Source organism: Colletotrichum fructicola, assembly GCF_000319635.2.
Source record: "Colletotrichum fructicola Nara gc5 chromosome Unknown KSG_Nara_v1_contig06, whole genome shotgun sequence".
NCBI classification, from domain to species: domain Eukaryota; kingdom Fungi; phylum Ascomycota; class Sordariomycetes; order Glomerellales; family Glomerellaceae; genus Colletotrichum; species Colletotrichum fructicola.
This window is the reverse complement of record NW_027094056.1, coordinates 1,517,529-1,538,425: the sequence shown is the minus strand read 5'-3', so window position 1 is coordinate 1,538,425 and position 20,897 is coordinate 1,517,529. Positions and strand designations below refer to the sequence as shown.

The 20,897-nt window shown below is 54.5% G+C and overlaps 8 protein-coding genes across 8 annotated transcripts; 3 read left to right on the top strand and 5 right to left on the bottom strand.

The window, feature by feature from the left end:
- Positions 1-206: 206 nt before the first annotated feature.
- Positions 207-1,240, bottom strand: cctO-1 (Cyclochlorotine biosynthesis protein O; the record flags this gene model as incomplete). Its single annotated transcript, XM_032022396.1, has 4 exons — positions 207-476; positions 552-688; positions 748-870; positions 946-1,240. The coding sequence occupies 4 exons, from the start codon at positions 1,238-1,240 to the stop codon at positions 207-209; spliced, it is 825 nt and encodes a 274-aa protein (XP_031892810.1).
- Positions 1,241-2,547: 1,307 nt separating this feature from the next.
- CGGC5_v010717 (uncharacterized protein) lies at positions 2,548-2,820 on the top strand (the record flags this gene model as incomplete). Its single annotated transcript, XM_032022407.1, has 1 exon — positions 2,548-2,820. The coding sequence occupies one exon, from the start codon at positions 2,548-2,550 to the stop codon at positions 2,818-2,820; it is 273 nt and encodes a 90-aa protein (XP_031892815.1).
- An 854-nt stretch (positions 2,821-3,674) lies between these two features.
- Positions 3,675-5,322, bottom strand: ustT-0 (Efflux pump ustT; the record flags this gene model as incomplete). Its single annotated transcript, XM_032022418.1, has 2 exons — positions 3,675-4,569; positions 4,622-5,322. The coding sequence occupies 2 exons, from the start codon at positions 5,320-5,322 to the stop codon at positions 3,675-3,677; spliced, it is 1,596 nt and encodes a 531-aa protein (XP_031892816.1).
- Positions 5,323-5,988: 666 nt separating this feature from the next.
- SBT1.7 (Subtilisin-like protease SBT1.7) lies at positions 5,989-8,352 on the top strand (the record flags this gene model as incomplete). The annotated part of the gene is made up of 1 exon (XM_032022429.1): positions 5,989-8,352. One exon carries the CDS (start codon positions 5,989-5,991, stop codon positions 8,350-8,352), a length of 2,364 nt encoding a protein of 787 aa, XP_031892813.1.
- Positions 8,353-9,252: 900 nt separating this feature from the next.
- On the bottom strand, positions 9,253-10,461 carry CGGC5_v010714 (uncharacterized protein; the record flags this gene model as incomplete). Its single annotated transcript, XM_032022440.1, has 1 exon — positions 9,253-10,461. The coding sequence occupies one exon, from the start codon at positions 10,459-10,461 to the stop codon at positions 9,253-9,255; it is 1,209 nt and encodes a 402-aa protein (XP_031892814.1).
- Positions 10,462-12,615: 2,154 nt separating this feature from the next.
- nit-4-2 (Nitrogen assimilation transcription factor nit-4) lies at positions 12,616-15,625 on the top strand (the record flags this gene model as incomplete). The annotated part of the gene is made up of 8 exons (XM_032022451.1): positions 12,616-12,696; positions 12,749-12,831; positions 12,886-13,812; positions 13,878-14,086; positions 14,155-14,287; positions 14,346-14,564; positions 14,639-14,794; positions 14,869-15,625. 8 exons carry the CDS (start codon positions 12,616-12,618, stop codon positions 15,623-15,625), a joined length of 2,565 nt encoding a protein of 854 aa, XP_031892817.1.
- Positions 15,626-15,814: 189 nt separating this feature from the next.
- CGGC5_v010712 (uncharacterized protein) lies at positions 15,815-17,676 on the bottom strand (the record flags this gene model as incomplete). Its single annotated transcript, XM_032022462.1, has 2 exons — positions 15,815-17,156; positions 17,387-17,676. 2 exons carry the CDS (start codon positions 17,674-17,676, stop codon positions 15,815-15,817), a joined length of 1,632 nt encoding a protein of 543 aa, XP_031892439.1.
- Positions 17,677-19,575: 1,899 nt separating this feature from the next.
- Positions 19,576-20,451, bottom strand: CGGC5_v010711 (uncharacterized protein; the record flags this gene model as incomplete). The annotated part of the gene is made up of 1 exon (XM_032022474.1): positions 19,576-20,451. The coding sequence occupies one exon, from the start codon at positions 20,449-20,451 to the stop codon at positions 19,576-19,578; it is 876 nt and encodes a 291-aa protein (XP_031892365.1).
- Between the last annotated feature and the right edge of the window lie 446 nt (positions 20,452-20,897).

The following is a 20,897-nucleotide window of genomic DNA, read 5'->3' as shown; positions in this document are numbered from 1 at the left end:
CATTGATTATATTCTGCTTACTCGAGTGGCCAGATATATAAGTAGGTACAGACATATATTATATTCAACTATCTTAGATATGCGTCTCTCTAACTTTCATGTCGCATCGTTCAACTCATCCTCAACGCATTGTAACGAATGACAAGGGCACTGAATCCCTTGAAACTCGGGCTATGATAGTCTCAGACGCACCAACTTTAAAAGCTTTATCTAACGGTCCAGTTTTCATCAATCCAGTCTGAAATCTTATCAAAATTGCGACACTTGTGGTGCGTGTTGAAGTCCGCACGCGCACCCGCCGGTCCGCCTATGCGAACCATGAGGGGGGTGACGTCGGCGAAGCACATGAGTGAGATGCGCAGGGCTTCCAGGCAGTGATCGACATGAATGCGGTTCTTTAGGGGGTCGTTCGACAGCCCAACTGGGATCTTGTCATACTTGCCCACCTGCCACCAGGTATACACCCGTATCATGTTCTATGCAGAAGGCGAGCGTATCAGCAAACCTATTTCGGCGGGATTTGGGGAGCGAAACTGGTCATGTGGGCTTACCAGGCAATGGAGTTGATGGAAGACCTCAAGCAGTGCGACATAACCGTCGCCTACATCTTCAGGAACATGCTTCAGGTGATCTTCTTCAGATCGATTGAGACCTGCAAGCCTTTCAGGCGGGATTTCGACCGCATGCTCTGGTTTTTGGTCAGCTGGCGAAGGCTGGTGTGTGGGTGAGACGTAATAGCAAACTTACTATACGTGAGGTCAAACCAGGCTTGCTCTCTCTCTGGAGTTGGAAGCCCACGGTAAATGCTTGTTGAGTTAAAGGCGTCATTGAAATCCATTTGGACATATTCAACGGCCTCAAGTGCAGGAGCTGTATGAGTCAGAACGCGTCTGTGTTTTGTCTTACTGCCCAGCTTTGCCAGGAGGGTTGAAGGACAAGACTTACACCACATAGACAGTTGACGAGCACAATCCTGATCAGTCGGAGCTCGCAAGAAAGAAAATACGAAACCGAAAGCCATGCTGAGAACCAGTATACTTAGAGGAATGAGGGAGCTCTGAAGTAAACCAGTAATCCGTGATGGAGCTCTTTGGTTCCATTCTATCCAGCGGAAGCGCTGCGCAATACTCTTCTCGCCGGCGTGGCAGTCGCCAAAGTCTTCAACAGACTCAGAGTCACGACTGTCGGTCGACATGAGAGGCTTGTAAGATGGGCTCTTGACTCCCATTGTAGACAGCATTGTGGATGGGCTGGGTGCGAGGGCGAATTCAGAATGAAGAAGGGTTAGACAAGTGGGAGACAAGATGCCTAACGCGTAGCCTACTGATAGCGGAAAAAAGGAGTCTCTGAATGATATATGATCGTATTTCCGCAAATCGCTTGCTCGGGTGAATACGAATGTTTCCCTTACTCAAGTGATTAGAGTCTAACCGGCGGAGCGGCGGAGGATGCGAGAGCTTTAATTTTCCAGAGGTCAATTTCGGTGCGGTAAATACTTTAACTTCCTCTATACCGAGAGAGTTCCAAGAAGGTCAAGAAATCCCTTCTAGAATCGACTGATTCCATCGTCAGAAGAACATCGTGCATCTGGATCAGTCTAGCGAAGTCTTTTCGCTAGCTCGTTTCATCGTGTCAATGGACCATGTTGAAGGGTTAGTACTGTGAAGCGGAATTGGCGGAGTCGTTGCTTCCTATGTTGTTGGCAATTAGGAAACGGCATTATTGATGCTAGGTTATGATGCTTGCCAACATTCCTCATCAGGAAAAGGCCAAAACTAAGATCGATAAGGGTTGCAAGCAGTATTTGATGGAGATACAAAGAAGGTACAAGTTGTAGGGTTACCTAGGATATGTTGCGAATGGAAGTTGAAGGCATACGGACGGAAACTATCGTGTAACTAGCGTGAGGAGGTTCCGCGGAGATAACGTCGGGGCCGGGCTTCCTTCTAAGAAGAGAAGTCAGCCAACGCGACCCAGTTCCCATCAACGAGCGGATACGCATCCAAAAGACACTTGGGGCACTCCCTGATTTGGCTTTGATGATGCATCTATTGAATGAGTCGGACCAAGCGCGCACCCGAAGTTAATATGTTACTAAGTACCCATCTATTGAATGAGTCAGTGGAACTGTTGGGGTAAGGTTAGCCGCTAGTGCATTTTGACAACGTATTCCTATAGACCCTTAGAACAAACGGATAGACTCATGTTCGAGACGAAGTGCTTGAGTCGTGCGATATTGTTGAATGCAATGGAGGCATGGTGTAAGACGCGATGTCAAGAGCGAGAAGTCGACTGGAGAGAGGAGTTATGCAAGAGGCACATCGCATTCCCAAGGTGAAAAGTCCCGAAGGCTCAGAAGTACGCAGAGGAATTGCTTCCTTCCAGGTTGGCCTTATATGTTGCCATTTGAATATAAGTATAGAGACTTCCCGCCCTTCTATCACGCCTTTGTCTCTCATCATCAAAGCCTCAACGATCAACACAACACAACAATAACACATTCTTATCAAGTCCTGATTCGAATACCATCACCTTTTAATAATCAAAATGAAGTCTGCCATTCTTGCCATTATTGTCACCCTCGCGGCTTCCGTCGCCGCCTCACCCGTCTCTGAGCGCGCCATTGGCAGCATCACCGTGAAGCGCTCTACCCTCATGAACACGGCCTCCAAGCGCGACAAGGCTGCTGATAAGGTCACCGAAGAGAACATTTCGGACAGCGTCAACTACATCCTGAAGTTGTTCATTGACGGAGACAAGCACCCCGACGCCTACCAGGATGAGATCGACGCTGCTGATCCCAAGCAGGTCCTCGGATAGGGGATTCCATGAGAATCAAAACCACAGTCTCTGCGGTAAGTTTCTGAACATATTTGTTCAAGTTTCATAGCACCGCTTGGTACCTCTTACTAATGTATTCACTGTATCACTAGGCGAGATGTCTTATTTTCAGGTAGAATCCTCACCGCAGACCAGAATGACTGCGTTGGACACTGGCGGCTCTGAGCGGCGGACCCGCGATATGGGTGTACTATACTCTACCCATTGTAAATGGTGGCAATCTCATGTTTGTTAGTCACGTAGTCCTAGTGTAGGGATTAACCTAACCAAATGAATGAGACCAACGGATTACACCGCACAGAGCTATGTACAATACGCCTTGGTCGAATGATGTTGAACATGCTAACTCGTTAACTACCAAGTTAAGTCGTTGACATCTTGTAATGCTTATCTCTTTACATTTGTATTATGCATTATCGTAGAATTGTGAGGTCTAGCCACCTACAGCCTGTACCAGGCGTGTTGTTAGGGATCATGCCTGCAGCCTGCAGCAGTTCGTCTTGTAGTTGCCAATAAGGAAGACGAACCGTTCTGTTAAAGTCACGGACCAAGGACAGCCATTTGTGTGGGCCGTGCTCTTCAGTCTAGCGTTATCTGCAATGTCAGTAATACATAATAGCATTCTGAGATATCGCATCTGGAAAGATGGCTCTGTGAGCCAGATTGCTTGGGGGTAAATGCCTCTTACTTAGGAATAGTTATCCGCGTTGTGGGGATGAGGCCATCATAACCGCAGTGTTTGTATGAGATACCTTACATGAAAGAGTTGTTATGTTCTAAAGAAAAGATCATCAGGGTCGAAGAAAAAAACAATTTAGTATCTAAGCATGATTTTATCCGCCTCGTAGCGCCGGAAGCCTCACCAAGAGCAACAGTCCCAGTGCAGCAACGCAAAAGCAAGCGCAACCTAGATATGGCAGTCCGATCCAGAAGCCGCCAAGTTCCATGCCCAAACTGAAGAGACCAGCAAGCACAGGCTGTGCAAATATCATCCCGGCCGTCTCGACCAGCGACATAATTGAATAGAGCTGCGTCCTGTGCGCGCTGTCCATGTACAACGCACAAAGACTGCGCGCATAGCTGCCCCAACCTGAAGCAAGTGACAAGAGCGCGAGCCCGCCGGTAAAGGCGCTCAAAGTCGGCGAAACAGCCATACATAGGCTGCCAAGTAAGGACATGGCGCAAGATGCCCGGGCGAGAAAGAGATCGCGCTTGTTGCTGTCAGTAAAGCGCATGATCTTTGGTGCCCGAGGTGAGACGAGAAACTTTGAAAAGTTTGGTAAGACGGCGGTGATGACAATGAAGACACTGAAGCCGTAAAAGAACGAGAGAAACCCCGTTTGAGACGTTGGAATCTGGTAGCGCCTAGAGGCGAAGATGATCATAAACTGGAAGATAGACAGCGTAATGGGGAATAAGGCAAGCATTGCCAATACGAGGATGACCAGAGACGGCATCATAAAAAGGCTTGAGACTTTTCTTAAGTGCTGAGATAGGCGCTGAAAAACGTTGCTGGTAGGCCAATCCGTAAAGATATCTCTCGGAGGCCGGGCTGCCGGTCGTGTCTCCGGAATGAGGCGGATGGCGTAGCCAACGGTAGCGAAACCAAACAGCGACAACCACATGACTGGCCACGGCCCGGTCTTGTCCATCATCCACCCGGCGATCAAAGGGGAGCCGAGGTTTCCAATCATGGACGACAGATGGGCGATCATAAACTTTTTAGCTCTGTGAGCATGGTGAGCAGCTGCCATCACAAAACGGGGCATATTATACCAACCTATTTTCAGGGGTAGTGATATCGGTGAGCATTGAGAATATCACAGCAGACACAACAGAATTGCCTCCGCCGATAACCAGTAACGACGATCCAACCCACATCGCATTGAGTGGAATTGCCGGGGTAAACGCGCAAACCGCAAGGAACCATAGCTGATCGAGCATCGTACCTAGCACAGCTAACCGGAAAACTATCTTCCTCCCTACTCGGTCTGCAACAATGCCCCAGGGCAATGCAGCCACAGCGGCTATGGCGGCCTGGAGAGAGCCGTAGATGGCGAATACCATTGCGACCTTGCTTTGAATGGAATCCTCCTTGCACTGGTTCTCGCCGATAGGCTTCAGCACGCCGTAGTGCTGCCGGCATACGATATCCTCGACTTGGCGGGTGGCGGGAATAGTCCACAACCCGGCTGAGCTAGCGAAGAGGAGGATGACGGCGTACAAGACGGTATCAGCGCTATCAACTCTATGATTTTTGGGCTCATGGACGGTGGCAGTGATATTGGTGGGTATGGCGACATCACTGCGATGAGCTGCGGCTTTCTGAGGCTGGACCAGTGGTTGGAAGTCATCGGAGAGTAATGGACTTGATTCTGAGATTGTGTATGAGTTTTCCGATACTAGACACGGCTTTGTGTCATCGTCGCTAGCTGAAGGGCTTGCGTGAGGAGACATCTGTCTGCGTGCAGTGTGCTGCATTGTCGTTTAATTCGCCGTGGTGTAATTGCGTACTTTGGTCCAAAGAATATGGAAACGCAGCCGGGACAGAAACAGAATTTGACAGAAAAAGAATTTGACGTGTGCAAGACTGTGCGGATTTCTAGAATACATGACTCAAACGATATCTTTGAGGGGTAAATGGGAAAGCCGGCCGGTACTTTTTGGTCATAGCTTGGTTCCGACGAGAAGAATTACTTTTCTATGGCAGGACCCAAGAGACACAACGGCCCAATTTGTCCGACTCCCTGGTAAGTAACCTGAGCTTATTCGTACACTGCATACGAATGGAATATTTATATAGAGTAGTTAGGAAGGAATCGGGGACAACAAAAGAGCTTATATGCCTGACTGGATAATGCCCGAAAATTCCCAGACGTATCATTGGGAGATGGTCGTAGACGGTCAGGTTCGTTACTTACAAGCGCCATCCCATCATCCTTGAAGGAGCCTTTCTGGATGCCGCTTCGGCACCCGAACAAAGTTCTGGCGATCTCTCGCCGGCTCTTGAGGCTTCACATTATCTTGATCGGGGTAAAATCCACGCAAACTGCCTCTTGCCTAGCTTTTCAACCCTTCTTATCCAGAGAATCTACTGTTCTTGTATGGCTGTCTACGTGTCGAACGTCCCGAGTTACTTCCAGTACCATGGCGAAACACATCTGGGGGCTTCTTCTGGGGGCACTTTTTGTAGTAGCGGTGGTGTTCGCGGCAGAAGAACAGAAGAAAACGTACATCGTTCATATGGAGCAGGCAGAGAGTGTGAGTGGCGCGCGTCTGAGGTCCTTGCAACAAGCCTCTCTCGACGCAATTGATGCGGATCCTGCCTCTGTCCTATACACCTACTCCAGTGCAATGAATGGATACGCTGCTCAGCTTACCGAAGCACAAGCCGAAGCGTTGCGCGCCTACGGAGGTGTGTTGTCGGTGAGGCCTGAAAGGATGTTTCAACTTCACACCACCAGGACCCCTCAGTTTCTCGGCCTCGCCAGCAACGAAGACCTATACGGGCAGTCCTCTTTAAGCCATAGCGCCTATCTTGAGGAGATAAATGAAACAGACTTCAAAGAAGCCGAGTCGAATATTATCATCGGCCTGCTTGACACCGGAGCTTGGCCCGAGAACCCAGGTTACAGCGACGAGGGGATGGGCCCCATTCCGGAGAAATGGAGGGGACAGTGTGAGGAGGGGGAACAGTGGACGGTTAAAAACTGTAATAAGAAGCTGATCGGAGCGCGATTCTATTATAAGGGATACACTGCCGCGAGGTCAAATGCGACTAACCTATTCAACTGGACTGGAGAGTATAAATCCCCTAGGGATAACATCGGCCACGGCACGCATACTTCCACGACCACGGCCGGTTCCGAGGTTCGAAATGCAGGCTATAATAGCCTAGCAAAGGGCACCGCCCGCGGTATCGCTAAATACGCACGTATAGCTATGTATAAGGTCTGCTGGAAGGAAGACTGCGCAGAGTCCGACATCGCCGCTGCCATAGACCAAGCCATCATGGACGGCGTCAACGTCTTATCGTTATCACAGGGCCCTAACGAAACCGCATTTCACAATCACGATGCGATTGTCGTGGGAAGCTACGCCGCTATGGAAAAGGGCATCTTCGTCTCCTTATCCGCCGGCAACGACGGGCCCGAACCCGGCACTGTGAAGAATATTCCACCGTGGGCGATGACTGTCGCCGCCAGCACGCTGGACCGCGACTTTCCTGCCGAACTCAAGCTGGGAAGCAACAAAATTGTAACTGGCGCCAGTTTGTACAGAGATAGTGCTGCAGGGGAAAAGCACCAATCAGCAGCAGATTCTGGGATGCTCCGTCTCGTTCTCGGCGCGGACGTCAGCAAGGGGAACGCTTCTACCGCATCTTTCTGCCTGAAAGACAGCCTTGACCCGAAGAAAGTGGCCGGAAAGGCTGTGATCTGTCGCCTGGGAAGGGGTTCTCTGAGAGCAAAGGGACAGGTCGTCAAGGAAGCCGGCGGCCGTGGGATTGTCATTGTCAGCCCGGCTCTGCTGGGTGATGAGGCGTACGCATCCTATTACGTCCTTCCAGGGATACACTTGAGCTACAAGCAAAGTATTGAAGTGGAGGCTTATGCAAAAACGCCGAATGCCACAGTTACCTTTCAGTTTCGTGACGGCAGAGTCGGTATACCGGCACCGATCATCGCCGGCTTCAGCGGTAGAGGCCCAAACATGGCGGCGCCTAACCTGCTCAAGCCTGACATCACCGGTCCAGGTGTAGACATTCTAGCCGGCTGGACAAACGACAACTCAAGCACTAATAAGGGTGATTTCGCCATCATCTCTGGAACTTCCATGTCCGCCCCTCATCTGGCTGGCATCGCGGCATCTATCATGGCACGACGTCCAAAGTGGAGCGCTGCCGAGGTCCGCTCTGCCATCATGACTACCGCATATACCACACTCAAAGGCACCTCATCGCCTATGTTAGAAAAGCCGAATGACACTATTACGAACCCTCTCAGTTATGGAAACGGCCACGTGGACCCGATAGCTGCCTTGGACCCGGGTCTGGTCTACGATATTTCCCCGTACGAGTACCGCGACTCTCTTTGCGCTTTCAATACTACGGTGGAGTTCACGAGAGGAATCACACGGAGCAACTTTACCTGCGCTCCTGGGGTGAAGCGTAGCGTCTACGACCTCAACTATCCTTCCTTCGCCGCGTTCTACAACGTCTCAACGACGAACGGAACGCACACGGCCATGTTCTCGCGCACTGTCAAGAACGTGGGCGGTGCCGGAACTTACAACGTTCGCGTCTTGGTAGATAAACCGGACATGGTCACGGTCAGCGTGAAGCCCGCTGCGCTTGTGTTCACATCTGAAGGGGAAAAGCAGACTTATGTAGTAGCAGCGAAGATGCAACCGTCTCGTATCGCTAATGCCACGGCCTTTGGCAGACTGGAATGGTCGGATGGGAAGCACGTAGTGGGCAGTTCGATGGCTTTCGTATGGGGTTTTTCGCGTTGAATTGGCATACAACTTCTTCAGCCTCTCAAAGTCATTAATGGACGTAGGAATCATGGAGTTTGTAAAATTCAAGTGTAGAGAAACATGGGTAAACGAGTTGGAAATTAGTTACTTGTGCTTGCCAGAACAGCTTAAAAGTTTTTGACTACACGTGTCACAATAGCCACTCGCGCAGCTGGGTCTCGGTGTTGCGATGACTTTTAGCCATTGATGGATTGTTCACGCTGGAGAAGGTCCAGGACCCTGAATAACGCTTGCTGTTCCCGGCCACAAAGGTCATTGCGGGAGGGCCCGAGAAGAAAAGAGACAAACAATGTTCTTGTTACTGGTGATGTTTCTTCACTTCGGCAAAATCCCGATTCAAATTGTTCATGTACAGGAGCAGAATGAATACCGTGAAAACCCCCGTTTTTCCTAAACTAAAGCATTATCTCAAGGACAGAGAGGGGAAAGACCAAGCCACCTTGATGAAGCGAGGCCTAACCCCTCAAGGGTATCTATCTACTGGAAATTTTATCGCAAAACCTATCATGGCCCTATTCTTATCACAGCCAGATCATTAGCGGCTTCAGTGTCTAGAATAGGTCAGTCTAGGCATGCACCTTGAAGTAGGAAGCGCACCTCTCCCCCTTAATTTTACAAGGTATAAATATAACGTCATTTCCTGGAAAGCTCCTATTCCAGTCTAATCACAACGCTTCTTTATCTCTTGTAAAGCTACTGAAGTAGCAGCCAGTCCTCAGTCCTCGGGATTAGCAAACACCGCGCCACCTTATTCCTATTTATGACATAAATCTATAGGACGAACGAGATGTATGGTATCGTCTCCCTTCCTTCACTACTTATTTGAACTATAATATCGCTGTGTTTCATATGAGCAATCCAAGTCTTGGTTTCTATCTATGTCCTTGACCTAGTGACAAAGCTCCTCAACGCATCTACCGCCTCCTCCCTGCTCTTTTTGCCTACTAGACTGCTGGTGATATTGTCTTGCTCCGACTCTGGGGCCATGCCCTCATTTCTCGGCGGGTTGTTGTCAAGATTTGTTGGGAAAGGATATCCGTTGCCGACGGCAGCTATGAAAGACTTGACCTCCTCACTCATCCCTTGCTCATCGTACAACTTCACCAAGTGATCCCAACTCTTCTCCACCAACGGAACTGCATCGACAAACTCCATCGGCTTGCCAAAAGCACTGCTGATCTGCAACAAGTTCGCCATCCGGTAAACATCGACCGACTGGTTCTCCCCCGCCGCATGGAACAGCGCAGGGTTGAAAAACAGCCCGTCGCCCACCTCCAACGGCAACGCCACGTAATTCTTCAAGAAGAACTCGTTGAACTCGGGCCGTCGGTACGCCACATACCCAGGCTCGAATGTCTGGCTAAAAGGCAGCAGCCTCGTCGGCCCGCTCTCGATGGGGACCTCAGAGTGCGCCACAGCACCCTGCAGCGTCAAGAGCTGGCTGGCAACCTGCATCGCGCGGGGGAACTGCGCCGACGCCGCGGCGGTCTGGAAGCCGACGTGGTAGTCGCGGTGGCAGACCTGCGGCGCGGCGCCGGGCTTCGTGTTGTTCACCTGCGCGGTGATGCGGTACCCGGGCCCCAGCCACGCGCTGGAGATGAGGCCGAGGTAGGGGTTCGCGTAGTATTTCACGAACGACGCCGGGTCCGCGAGGCCGTGCTTGCTGAAGGAGTTCCAGATGCGGTCGTTCTTGCCGGCGCTGGCGAAGTGGTCGCCCTTTGCGACGCCTGATTTCTTCTCCTCCTCGATTATGGACGCGAAGGCGGCGTTGGCCGCTTCGATTAGGGACCTGTCGCGGTAGAGGCCTTTGGTGACGAAGACGCCGGGGCCGGAGATGAGGACGCGGTACCACTCGTCCTGGAGGGCCGCGCGCTGGTCTGCGTCGAGGCTGGCGTACGGCGAGAGGTCGTAGATGGGGATGTTCTTCTCGATCGAGGCGGCTAAGGGGTAGTCTTCCGGTGTTGCTGACTGGGAGCAGAGGGATGCGAATGAATCTATTGCGGAGGCTTCAGAAGTCGAGAAGAGACGTGCGGATGACGTGCTGGAGGGCCGAAGCCCGTTCGTCTGGCCGTTACGGATGGTCATGTTTCCTTTCGTGTGAGATGTCGTGACAATGAGAGTGGTGTGTAGAGGACTCTCTTGATGCTTTGAAGAAGTCAATTGTCGTAGTTGTGGAGGGGAAGCGCGGGGTATTTAAGACCGTGACCTGGTGGGTTTTCTCTCCACAGTGTTTTGGCTTGGTTCGTTCAAAGACGTTTGGTACGTCATGCGTCGTTCACTGCTGTATAACGCGTTCCTTTCTCTGAGAAGTTCTGGAAAGGGAATTATTCAACGATTCTTGGGAAACGCCCGGCTGCTTCTCCATCGGCCAGAATTGCCCGTTTCAGGTCCGGATGGGGCCGGTTCTCGGCGGGCCCACCCCCGGATCGCTCCGCGAGTGTACTCTGCCAGCACCGGCGGCTGAGCCGAACAAGCCACCTTAATCTATACGTTTAAACGCGGCGATTCTTGTAGCTTTTGGTCTAGATTGTTTGGAAATATCTTCATGCGTAGTCAAATCCCCAGGTCTCGTGAAGTGGAGATCTCGGGATATGGTTTCCGATCACCCTATGAGATCTCGCTGTGCCCTCAGATCTAACATTTCATCGGACCGTAGTTCCGGGAGGCTCATCGGGCGGCCCCATATGCTAGACTCATTAGTTTATGACGGCGTCGGCGGGGAGAACTGGCCGATGCCATCCGATCACGGGGCGTGCCAAAGGATGATGGTCTGTCGTCATTCAAGATCATTTCCCTGAGAAGGAAGAAGGCTGTTCGTCTACCCCTCAAACAACAAGGCTTGGAATATTCTCTTCCTGTTCAGTATACAGCTTGCGAAGCGCACTGATCATGTTCGGAACTGGCCGAGCGGCCAAGGAGTAACCTTGCCACGTCTAGGTTGATTCTCTAGCAAAAGCATAAAGCTTACATCGAGAGGACCTACTCAGTAGGTTATGACCTATCTATGGCAATACTAGCTCTTCTAGTAACCCATAAAACTGAGCTTGTTACATGCCTTGCAAGCAGTCAAGGTTATTATGTATCCAAACTCGGTGTTGGCGGCGAATGGTCTTCGAATCGTTACGAGCCATGATCGGGGTTCGGCGCCTACCAGCGCCGCGAAACACGCCGGATTGGTTGCAGGCTGCTAAATTGCTATGATCTCTATTGATTCATATTCCATCATCACCGAAGTTGGTCGCTACGAGACTTTACAGCGGTATGTCGCTGCCTTTTGTTACTGTATTTGTCTCGAAAAGCGAGTTCGTCAACGTAGGACTCAATCGCAATTCGGACTCTGCAACGTGGTTCGGACTCTTTACGAGTGCGGGGAGGCTTCCCGCTGTAGAAGTGCCTCTACTTTACGACTCAGCAAATAGGACGGGTTTTACGCTTCATGTTCTGTAAACTCTGAACCTCTAGAGAGTTCTGCACGGCCCGATGTCCTTCGACATTCGGTACTGTTCGGCCGACTCGCGATGCCTCGGTATGACTACAGGTTCGTACGGATAAGCTTATTTTGGTTACGCGGGGAGTTACACGACAGACATTGTGTGAATAAATACGACCGCTTGGCGGCTTGGGATATTTATCATCATCCATCTCTTTACTTGAGGCTCAACCAATGTTGGCTGTGGTCCGAGGTATGAGTTCCGAGACCGAGGGCCTTCTTGACAGTCCCTTTCTAGGATCCCACCACCAGAAACACCAGAAGAAAGCGAAACCGAGTCAACATTCGAGTCAAATTCCACTTGCTATGCACCATTTAGTCGGATGAACCAAAATACCGACTCATCGACCGGCGTGGTGGTTTTGGGGAGCACGACTACGGCTGGCCTTCGACCATTAGAAACTGCTACCAAAGCCTTAGCACCCTATCATAGCGGTGTAGTTTGCCGTAGCGTCCAGCAGGTTCCCTGCAGGCAGCAGGCCCGGCGTCCACGCGCCCCGCGATTCGAGGCTTAATTCCACCTAAGCCACCCCCGACATAGGGTACCCTCCGGAGTGCTTATTAGCTTACCTAGATACACGTTGCGTCGCGACGAGGTGCGTGAGTGGGGCCTCCGGACCGGCCAAGAAGCTGCCACCGACCCGCACCACATCGTGCGCACGCATGAGACCCTGCCTTCCTTGATTAGCCAAATTCAACCTCCACTCCTTCAACCACGACCAAGGCTGATCCGGGGCCAAGGGGGCAGCATGCCTCAACCATCGAAGCCCGAGTCCAAGAGGAGACATGTCACGACTGCATGCATCTCCTGCAGGGAGAGCAAGATCAAGGTTACCTCATCTCCGCGACATCTGCTGAATTTCACAGGCTAACGATCCACAGTGTGACGGTGCAACGCCGACATGTTCCAATTGCAAGAACAAACGCAGGGACTGCAGATATCAAGCCGGAGAGGACAAACGCAAGTGAGTTTTGTATTGATTATGAGGGTCGTCGGGAGTTGACCTTGCCGGGAATAGGCTTTCATTGCGCGTTGCTGTAGAGTTGCTCTCCAGCAGGGTCGACCAGCTTTGTCATTTCATCAGTCAGAATGGGCTCCAACCGCCTGCCATGTCTTCAGAGGAGGGCAAGAGCCTCAACCGGATCCTGGAAACTCTGGGTCTCTCCAACGTCCAAGTCACGCTGGAGAAACCCACGCCGCCATCCATGAACTCAGCACTACCGATCGACCCGGCACTGTCACTTGGTCAGTATCCGCTTGCACCGGCTCTCCCTGTTGTGCACCCCATGGCGCCACCAGGCCAGCTGCCCCCCAACTTTGGCCTGTCCTTCGACGCAGCCGCTTTTGGTTTCGACGCCGTCCGTCACGGTCACACGCCAGCGGCATGGGCTCAACCGAGGGATGCTGCGTCAAAGGTCATTGCGGACTGGGACTGGAGCCCCCCAGAGAACGGAGACATCATCGCTCCCGGCGTCGACGTCGCAAGCGTGCGCGCACCCAGTCATCCTCTGCTCAGCTCTTACTCGGGAGAGGGCGGCGGTGCGCTGAGCGACAACGAGAATGACGACAGCGCATCGGGGACGACGGAGGAAGACCTCGTCAACCAACTATCAGATCGGCTGGGGTCCCTGCATATCGGGCCCAACGGGCAGATTTCCTACTACGGGCCGACATCAAACTTCAGTCTTGTTGAGATGCCCGCGGGAAGCGACACGTTGGCAGTTGATCGAACTGTGCGGAACGACGGGCAGGAGCATCTGGACATGATGGGCTACGGCAAGACGATACCGCCAGATCTGGAAGAGCACTTGATCAACCTCTATTTTGCGTGGCAGGACCCTTTTTCGCATATTGTCGATCGGACTTTGTACGAGGACGCCAAGTACAAGTGGCTGGAACGGGAGGAAGACACACCGTATTATTCTGAGGCTCTCAGAAACGCAATGTTGGTTGCTCCGGTCCCCCAACGGAAAATAGGCATTGCAAGAGCATGTTTCTAACGCGATCCAGGTGTTCTCTCGGCGCTGCCTTCGAGTCCCGGTACCATCCGAACTTTGTCACGTTTCCCAAGTCTCTGCCTGACTTCTTTGCCGCGCGCGCCAAGACTTTGTTGGAGATTGAGCTGGACTCGCCCTCGGTGTCGACCGTCCAAGCGATGGTCGTCCTCAGCAGCCACGAAATCGGAGCAAATAGAGACTCCAGGGGCTGGTTGTACAGCGGTACTGTATCATTGCGCCGTTTCTTGAGGGAAGCTGAGGACATCCGCGCTAACAGAACATCCCTAAAGGAATGGCCATCCGCCTCGCCTTCGACTTGGCTCTTCACAAGGACATGACTCCCTACGTTACAAAGGGCATCCTGACGCCCGCGGAAGCGGACCTGCGTCGGAACGTCTTTTGGGGGACGTATGTTGTGGATCAGTAAGTGAAGCACGCGCAGACTTTCTTGTTCTCGAGTCCTAATGTCGTCTCCTGAAAGAACTCTAGGTTACTATCGAGGCCGGCCGTTCCGCGTCAGCCTCGACGACATAACAGTGCAAAAGCCGGTCGCTGGCGCTTCGGGGGCTGCAGCTTGGCTGCCTTATACGTCGCCGCGCAGCAATGGCTCTCCTCCAGCAGCGCTGACTTATCACATCGAGGATGTCAGCCTTCAGAGAATTGAGCTGTGCGAGATCATGGCTCCTTTAGGGCATACGTTGTAAGTGTGGTTTACTTTCAAGACTCCAAGCTACCCCCCGCATGCGAATAAGACGACTAACGATGCTCTATAAGATACGGCAACTCCAAGATTCCAAGAAACGTTCTCCAAGAAAAGAACGAGCAGATTGTCTCCCTGCTCTTCGTCTGGAAAGAGAACCTCCCCGAAGCTCTCCAAGTCGACCTCGAGGATACCGAAGGAACATACCTGCCACACGTGCTTCTCCTCCAGTCAGTAGCCCCCTTTCCCCCCATATTCCAAATCTCGCCACAGCTTAGACACCATCTAACCTTCACACAAACAGCATGCAATACTACCAGAACGTAATCCACGCCCACCGCCCCTGGATGTCCTCCTCCTACCTCCAGCCGCAGCCGCCGCAGGGCCCGGGCTTCATGCACGCGCAGCGCATGTGCATCGAGTCCGCCGCCGCCGTCGCCAAGCTCATCCTGCTCTACGAGCGCCGCTATTCGCTGCGCCGCGTCAACATCCAGGGCGTCGCCGTCATCTTCTCCGCCGCCATCATCCTCATCTTCGCGTCCATGTCGCGCCGGCGCCGCCGCCGCGCCAAGACCGCCGAGACCGCCACGCACCTGAGCGTCTGCTTCCGCGCGCTCGAGGAGCTGTCCGCCTCGTGGGAGTGCGCCAAGCGCTCGCGCGACTTTCTGCTCATGCTGCAGCGCAAGTGGGAGCTGAAGTCGCGACGGCTGAGCGGGGCGGCGGCGGCGGCGGCGAGACGGCCGGGGATGGGACCGACGTCGGGTGGTGGAGGGTTGGTGAGGGCGGCCTCCGCGGGGAACCAGTCGAGGAAGAGGGCGAGGACGGATAGCCCTGCGGGGTCGAGAAGCGTGGGCAGCTTTCAGAGCATATCGCCGTCGCAGCAGCCGGGAGATCCGGGTGTGGTGGATGAGAGGGGGGAGGTCGACCACGAGGGGATTGATATGGATATGCGGCTTGACCTCGACTGGGTCTTTGCCGCGGGAGGACAGGCCATGCCCGGAAGTTGGGACGGTTTGCTGCCTCCTGACGCGTTGTACTTCAACCACGATGCCCCGGAGTAGTAGGCCAGTCATTCTACATAATGACATCAAAAACACACCAGCGGAAGACGACTGTGACAAGACATGATGTGTCGAATGCCGGCCATGCTAACCTTGAATTACTTTTGATATGGTATCGCTACTAGAAGTACAGGAATTGCTTCTCCAGTCGTGAACAATCTCCCCCTTTCCCCTCAACCCCTATCTCCCTCACGCCGCCTCCTGCATATACGGCCACGAACCCCTCCACGACAACATCGTCATCAACGCCTGCGGACTACTCCTCCCAAACTGCGCCCTAGCCATCGCCAGGCTCTCGCCGTACTTACTCGCCCTCTCTACCGTGTAATTCAGCTGCCCCATCTCGCCGTACTGCCACACCCGCATCGTCGTCGGCGTCCGCCCCTCCGCGCGCTCCACGGCCACAATATTGTCGTCCGCCCGCTCCAGCGTCAGCCGCGCCTGCTCAAACTCCTGCGCCGTGAGCTGCAAGCCCGCCAGCGCGAACAGGCACTTGCACGCCTCCCGCAGCCGCCCCTGCGCCATGTACGCCGCCGACGTGCTCGCGTACAGCGCCGTCATCTCCGCGAAGTCGCTGCCGCCCGTCTCCCCCAGCCGCGCGAGCAGCTGGCCCTGCAGCCCGTGGATGTAGTGGATCGTGATGTTCAGCAGGCCGAGCCGCTTCTCCAGGTCCTTGGCGCCGTACTTTACTAGGGAGTGTAGGATGCGCACGCGCTCTCTGCGGTCGACCCGCCGGATGCGCGCCCAGATCAGGGTCAGCGGGTGCCGCGGGCCGTGGACCTGCTCGTGCAGGGTGCAGATGTGCGGGAGCAGCCACTCGGAGATGTCGCGCGGCTGGCTGAGCACGGAGTAGCACAGGAAGAAGGCCAGCTCCGGGTCCTGGTCCTTGATGATCCAGCGGAGGACGTCGAGCTGCGCACATAAGGCCGCGTAGGCGCCGCGGAAGTCGCCGCGGCGGCCGACGATGTGGCGGTGCGTGTCGCTCATGAAGTCGCCCCAGCGGTTGGGTCGGTCGCGGGACGGCGCGCGCTGGCCGGCGGCGCAGAGCGTGTCGTCGACCATGGTCCACATGCGGCCCTGGAACGCGCCGTCGAAGAAGCCCTTCATGAGGCGCAGGATCTCGTCCGGGATGCGCAGGTCGGCGGCCGGGTCGATGACGCGCGGCATCGGCGGGGGCGAGGGCGTGCGGCAGCGGATGCCGTAGCGGGCGACGGCCTCGTAGTCTTGCTCGTCCACCGCGCCGGCGCCGGCAACTAGGCCGGGCTCGCCCTTGAGCAGCCGCACGAGCTCGTGCTGCGCGTCCTGGTCCTGGTCCGGGGAGGCGTAGCGCGGGTCGCGCTGCAGGTCGGGGCGGCGCTTGAGGTAGTGGGCGATGCGCTCCCACTCGACCTCCTGGTTGCGGACGGTGAAGCGGGTCTTTTTGCCGGCGGCGTCGCGCTTGTTCTTGACCTGGAGCATGGCCAGGACCTCGGCTTCTTTGAACTTCTTGTCGAGGCCCCAGCGCTTGATACGGGTCTTGAACATCCTCTCCCTAGAGCGCGGGTAACGTTCGTGTCAGTCCCCATTTTTTTTCATTACTTCACACCCCGAATCTCTTCCTGGGCCTTGTCGAAAGAGGGGATGGAGAGAATGTTTAACATGGTGTGTGGAATTTTGGGTAATTCTTCTTTGGAAGGGGTTTTAAGAGGAGCAAGGGTGGGAAAGAGTGTGAACTAGCTTTGGACGGATGTATGGATGGGTTGGGCAAGGTGGGTTTCTTACGTTGCATGGAAGTAGTAAGTCTCCTCCATTATCTGCTTGACCTCCTTCAACGTCTTGTTCTCGTCCCGGTACAGCCTTGTGATGATCCCCCTGTGGCACGTCCAATGGTCCTCTGTGGCGTACACCTTGCTCTTGGTAACTATTGGCAGCGCCACAGGGGCGGAGACGGGGACGTCAACAGGCGAGACAGGAACAGACAGAGCAGCAGCAGCAGCAGGAACAACAGCAGCAGCGGCACCCTCGAGGCACGGGGAGAGCTGCTGCTGCTGCTGCTGCTGCGGAGACTCCATGGTGGTTGGTGGTGGTGGTGGTGGTGGTGGTGGTCGGGCGCAGCGGCGGCGGGCTGGGCTTGCGGTTGGCGTGGAGTTCCAAGGTTTTTCCAAGGTCCAGATCCAGTCCAATCCAGTCTGACTATTCCGTCTCCTCTTCGCCCGATCGAGTAGTCGTCGGTCAGCAAATAGGTGGTCCTTTTCCCGCGCGAGGCTCGAGGCTGCGGGACAAGCAGATTTGGGGACAGCCCAAGCCACCCCCGTTCAGCCAAACAAACCGCACAACAACCCAGACGAGGACGAAAAAAAGAGGGGAATCCCCCAGGCTGGGGGGGACGGGAGGAGGAGCAGAGAGCTGAAGTCCGAGGGGAGGGAGATATGGAGAGATTGGGGGCTCCGCCGTCAGCAAGATCGGGCGAAGGCGCCTTTCCTGGGATTTCCTGGTTCAGTAATAAGTTCGGTGTAAGAGCGAGGAAGCTTCAGCTTGGGGGTTGGTTGGCGAATCCTTCCTCCGTTCTGCTGGTCCCAAAAACTGTGAAGGACGGAAGAGTGAATATGATAGGTGTAGAGCAATTCCCCTTTCCAGGAGTTGCGCCCGAATCCTTCTTTTTGGGGGCCGGGAACTGCAGACCGAGCGAGATAATTGTGGGAAAGGTGCGGCGCACGCACAGAAACAGAGCAAGTTCGGTCTTATGTTGGAAGGGCGTCCTTGGAAGCCTGAAGGAGGCGGGAGAAGGCGAAGGGGAGAGGATGTGAGGACCAAGAGCACGCAACGAGGGGGGGAGGACGGAGGCCGGCGGGCGGTGGTATGTGACGTTGGGCCCCCCCGACTCGAGCAGCATCCGTGATTGGCCCAGGTCAAAAGGACTTCGCAGCTTTAGCGAGATTTCCCGTGCAGAGTCGGCTTTTGGTGGGCATCGGCGGGAGCTGCGCGGATGCGGCGCGTGCCGGAGGAGTTGATTGGTCGTGTCTGGCGTGAAAGGAACATTAAGCAAAAAGGGCGATGGGGCTTGTGTTGTTTTCGGGATTTGGAGGTGGTTTGATGATGATGGGATCAGAATGGGCTTGAGCGAGCGAGATGCGGGTCAGTCCGGTCTTCTTAGTCTATTTGGCGGAGGGGCGGAGGGGCGGAGTGGCGTATGCAACCTTGATTCAACAACTTCAAGAGCCTCGCTGGGTGAGTGGTGGTGATGGTGGGTGATACGAGGGGTAACCTGATTGCTGTTCCGTGATGTTTGCTCTCCGGTGTTCGTCTCGAATGGCAGTGAAATGTCGAACCGGCGATCCGGCCTCGAAACGGGGGTGGTCGAGAACAAAGGACGGGAACTCAAAAGGCCCCCGCGTCTTGCCAGCACAGCACACAGCACAACATCCACATACCTCTCCTCCACTGCTCACTACACCTCGGCAGAATAACTCCTTAAATGCACCCAGACAAGCCCATCCTCTTCCCCTTCTGCAATTATTCAGCCTTCATTCGGCTGCAATTACAATATCTCTGCTCCCCCTTTCCCCTCAATTGACGGAGATGCTGACCACGCAGCAACCTTCCCTGGTCCCTCTCCCGGCCCATCCTATCAAGCAAGCATGGAACGCGGCAGGCTGGATGAACACCTCGAGTGACACGCAAAAGAGTGCCGATGGGCATGGGTGATTTGGAATGAAATCGCACATCATGTCTGATTTGTTGTCTTGTAGCCCCCTCCCCGAGCGTTCCGGGCCCATGATCAGGCCACGCAGCGGTGTACTCACGAAACACCAAATCCCGAATGTCACCGCGACGCAAGAGAGACTGTTGCACTGGATTTCGCTACGGATACATCTGCCGAGCTGCAACTACCGATCCCCACCCGCATGTTGTAGAACCTTTACTCACTCACTCACTCACTCACTACCACCCAGCCAGCCAAATCCATCCATCTACCAATCCGTATACCACCGATCAAACAAATCAGCAGGCGGCGGTCCGGACGCATACCCGTTGATGCTCGGGCCCTCAAACCGCGCCCGGAACATGCTATCGAACTCGTCCCGCGTCATCCCCGCGCCTCCCCGCCGGTCGCGCTCGTTCTGCTCATCGGCTCCCCTGCTGTACCCCGGACCTCCTCCTCCACCGTAACCCCCACCGGCACCGGGGGAGGAGCCCTCGCCGAAGCCAGGCGGCGGCCCGAACATCTCCTCAAAGCTGACCCCCACACCACCACCACCAGCACCACCGGAGCCGTAGCCGTAGCCACCGGCCTCCGGGCCAAAGCGCCCGCCGAACCCCCCACCTCCAAAGACCCCGCTCAGAAACTCCTCAAAACCCATCTCCCGCTCCGCTCCGTATCCGCGCGGCTCATACCCTCTTCCTCCGTAACCCTCCCTCTCATCCATGCCCATCCTGCCGCCACCACCACCACCTCCATCTCCACCGGCTCTCCTCCGGAAAGCCTCCATAAACACCCGTCCCCACTCCTCCTCGCTCCTCCCCCTGCCCCCGGTGTCCATGTACTCAAACGCAGCAGACCGATACGGCGACGCGCCAAACGTCCGCTGCTGCTGCTGCTGCTGCTGCTGCTGCTGGCCGCGTTCACGCTCGCGCTCGCGCCGCTCGCTCTCAAAGTTCTCACGCGCAAAGCGGCCCGTTCCGCGGTAGAAGCCGTCGGGGTACTGGTTGTTCTCCTCGCGGCTGCGGTTGCTGTTGTTGTGATCTTGCCGCTGGTCCCGGTTCTGTCCACCGCCTTGCGCACGCGTGGCGGCGGCGCGGCCCGGCGAGTTGCTGGCCTCGGAGTATCCGTCGAATTCGTAGTGCATTGTGAGAGTCGTGTGTCTGTCTTGCAACAACTGAGGATTCTCGTGGGGATGTGCAGGCTTTCACTTTATGCCACGACTGCTCCTGGGCAAATCCTTCTGCGCAGGATGTGGAGGGTATTTATAAGGTGTTTGCTGGTTATGGTGGCACGGTGACTAATTCCCAAGCAGTTGTGATTTGGCCAGTGATGAAGTGAAAACATGTTGCGGCTACGGTAGCACGCCGCTGGAAACAGGACATTCGCGGTGATTCACTTTGCAACGTACATCACTTCACTACGGCTATAGACTTGATTGTTGGGTATTCGCTAAGGTTTGTTTTTGCAAGCGCAATGAGTAGCGCCAATTGTCTATGTACAAGCTCCAGGTATGAAGCGGTTCGCCCCAGCCTCATGTCGTAGCTTGTCATCTCCCATGCTGAAGATAACAAGCGCTGTCTGTCCACCTGG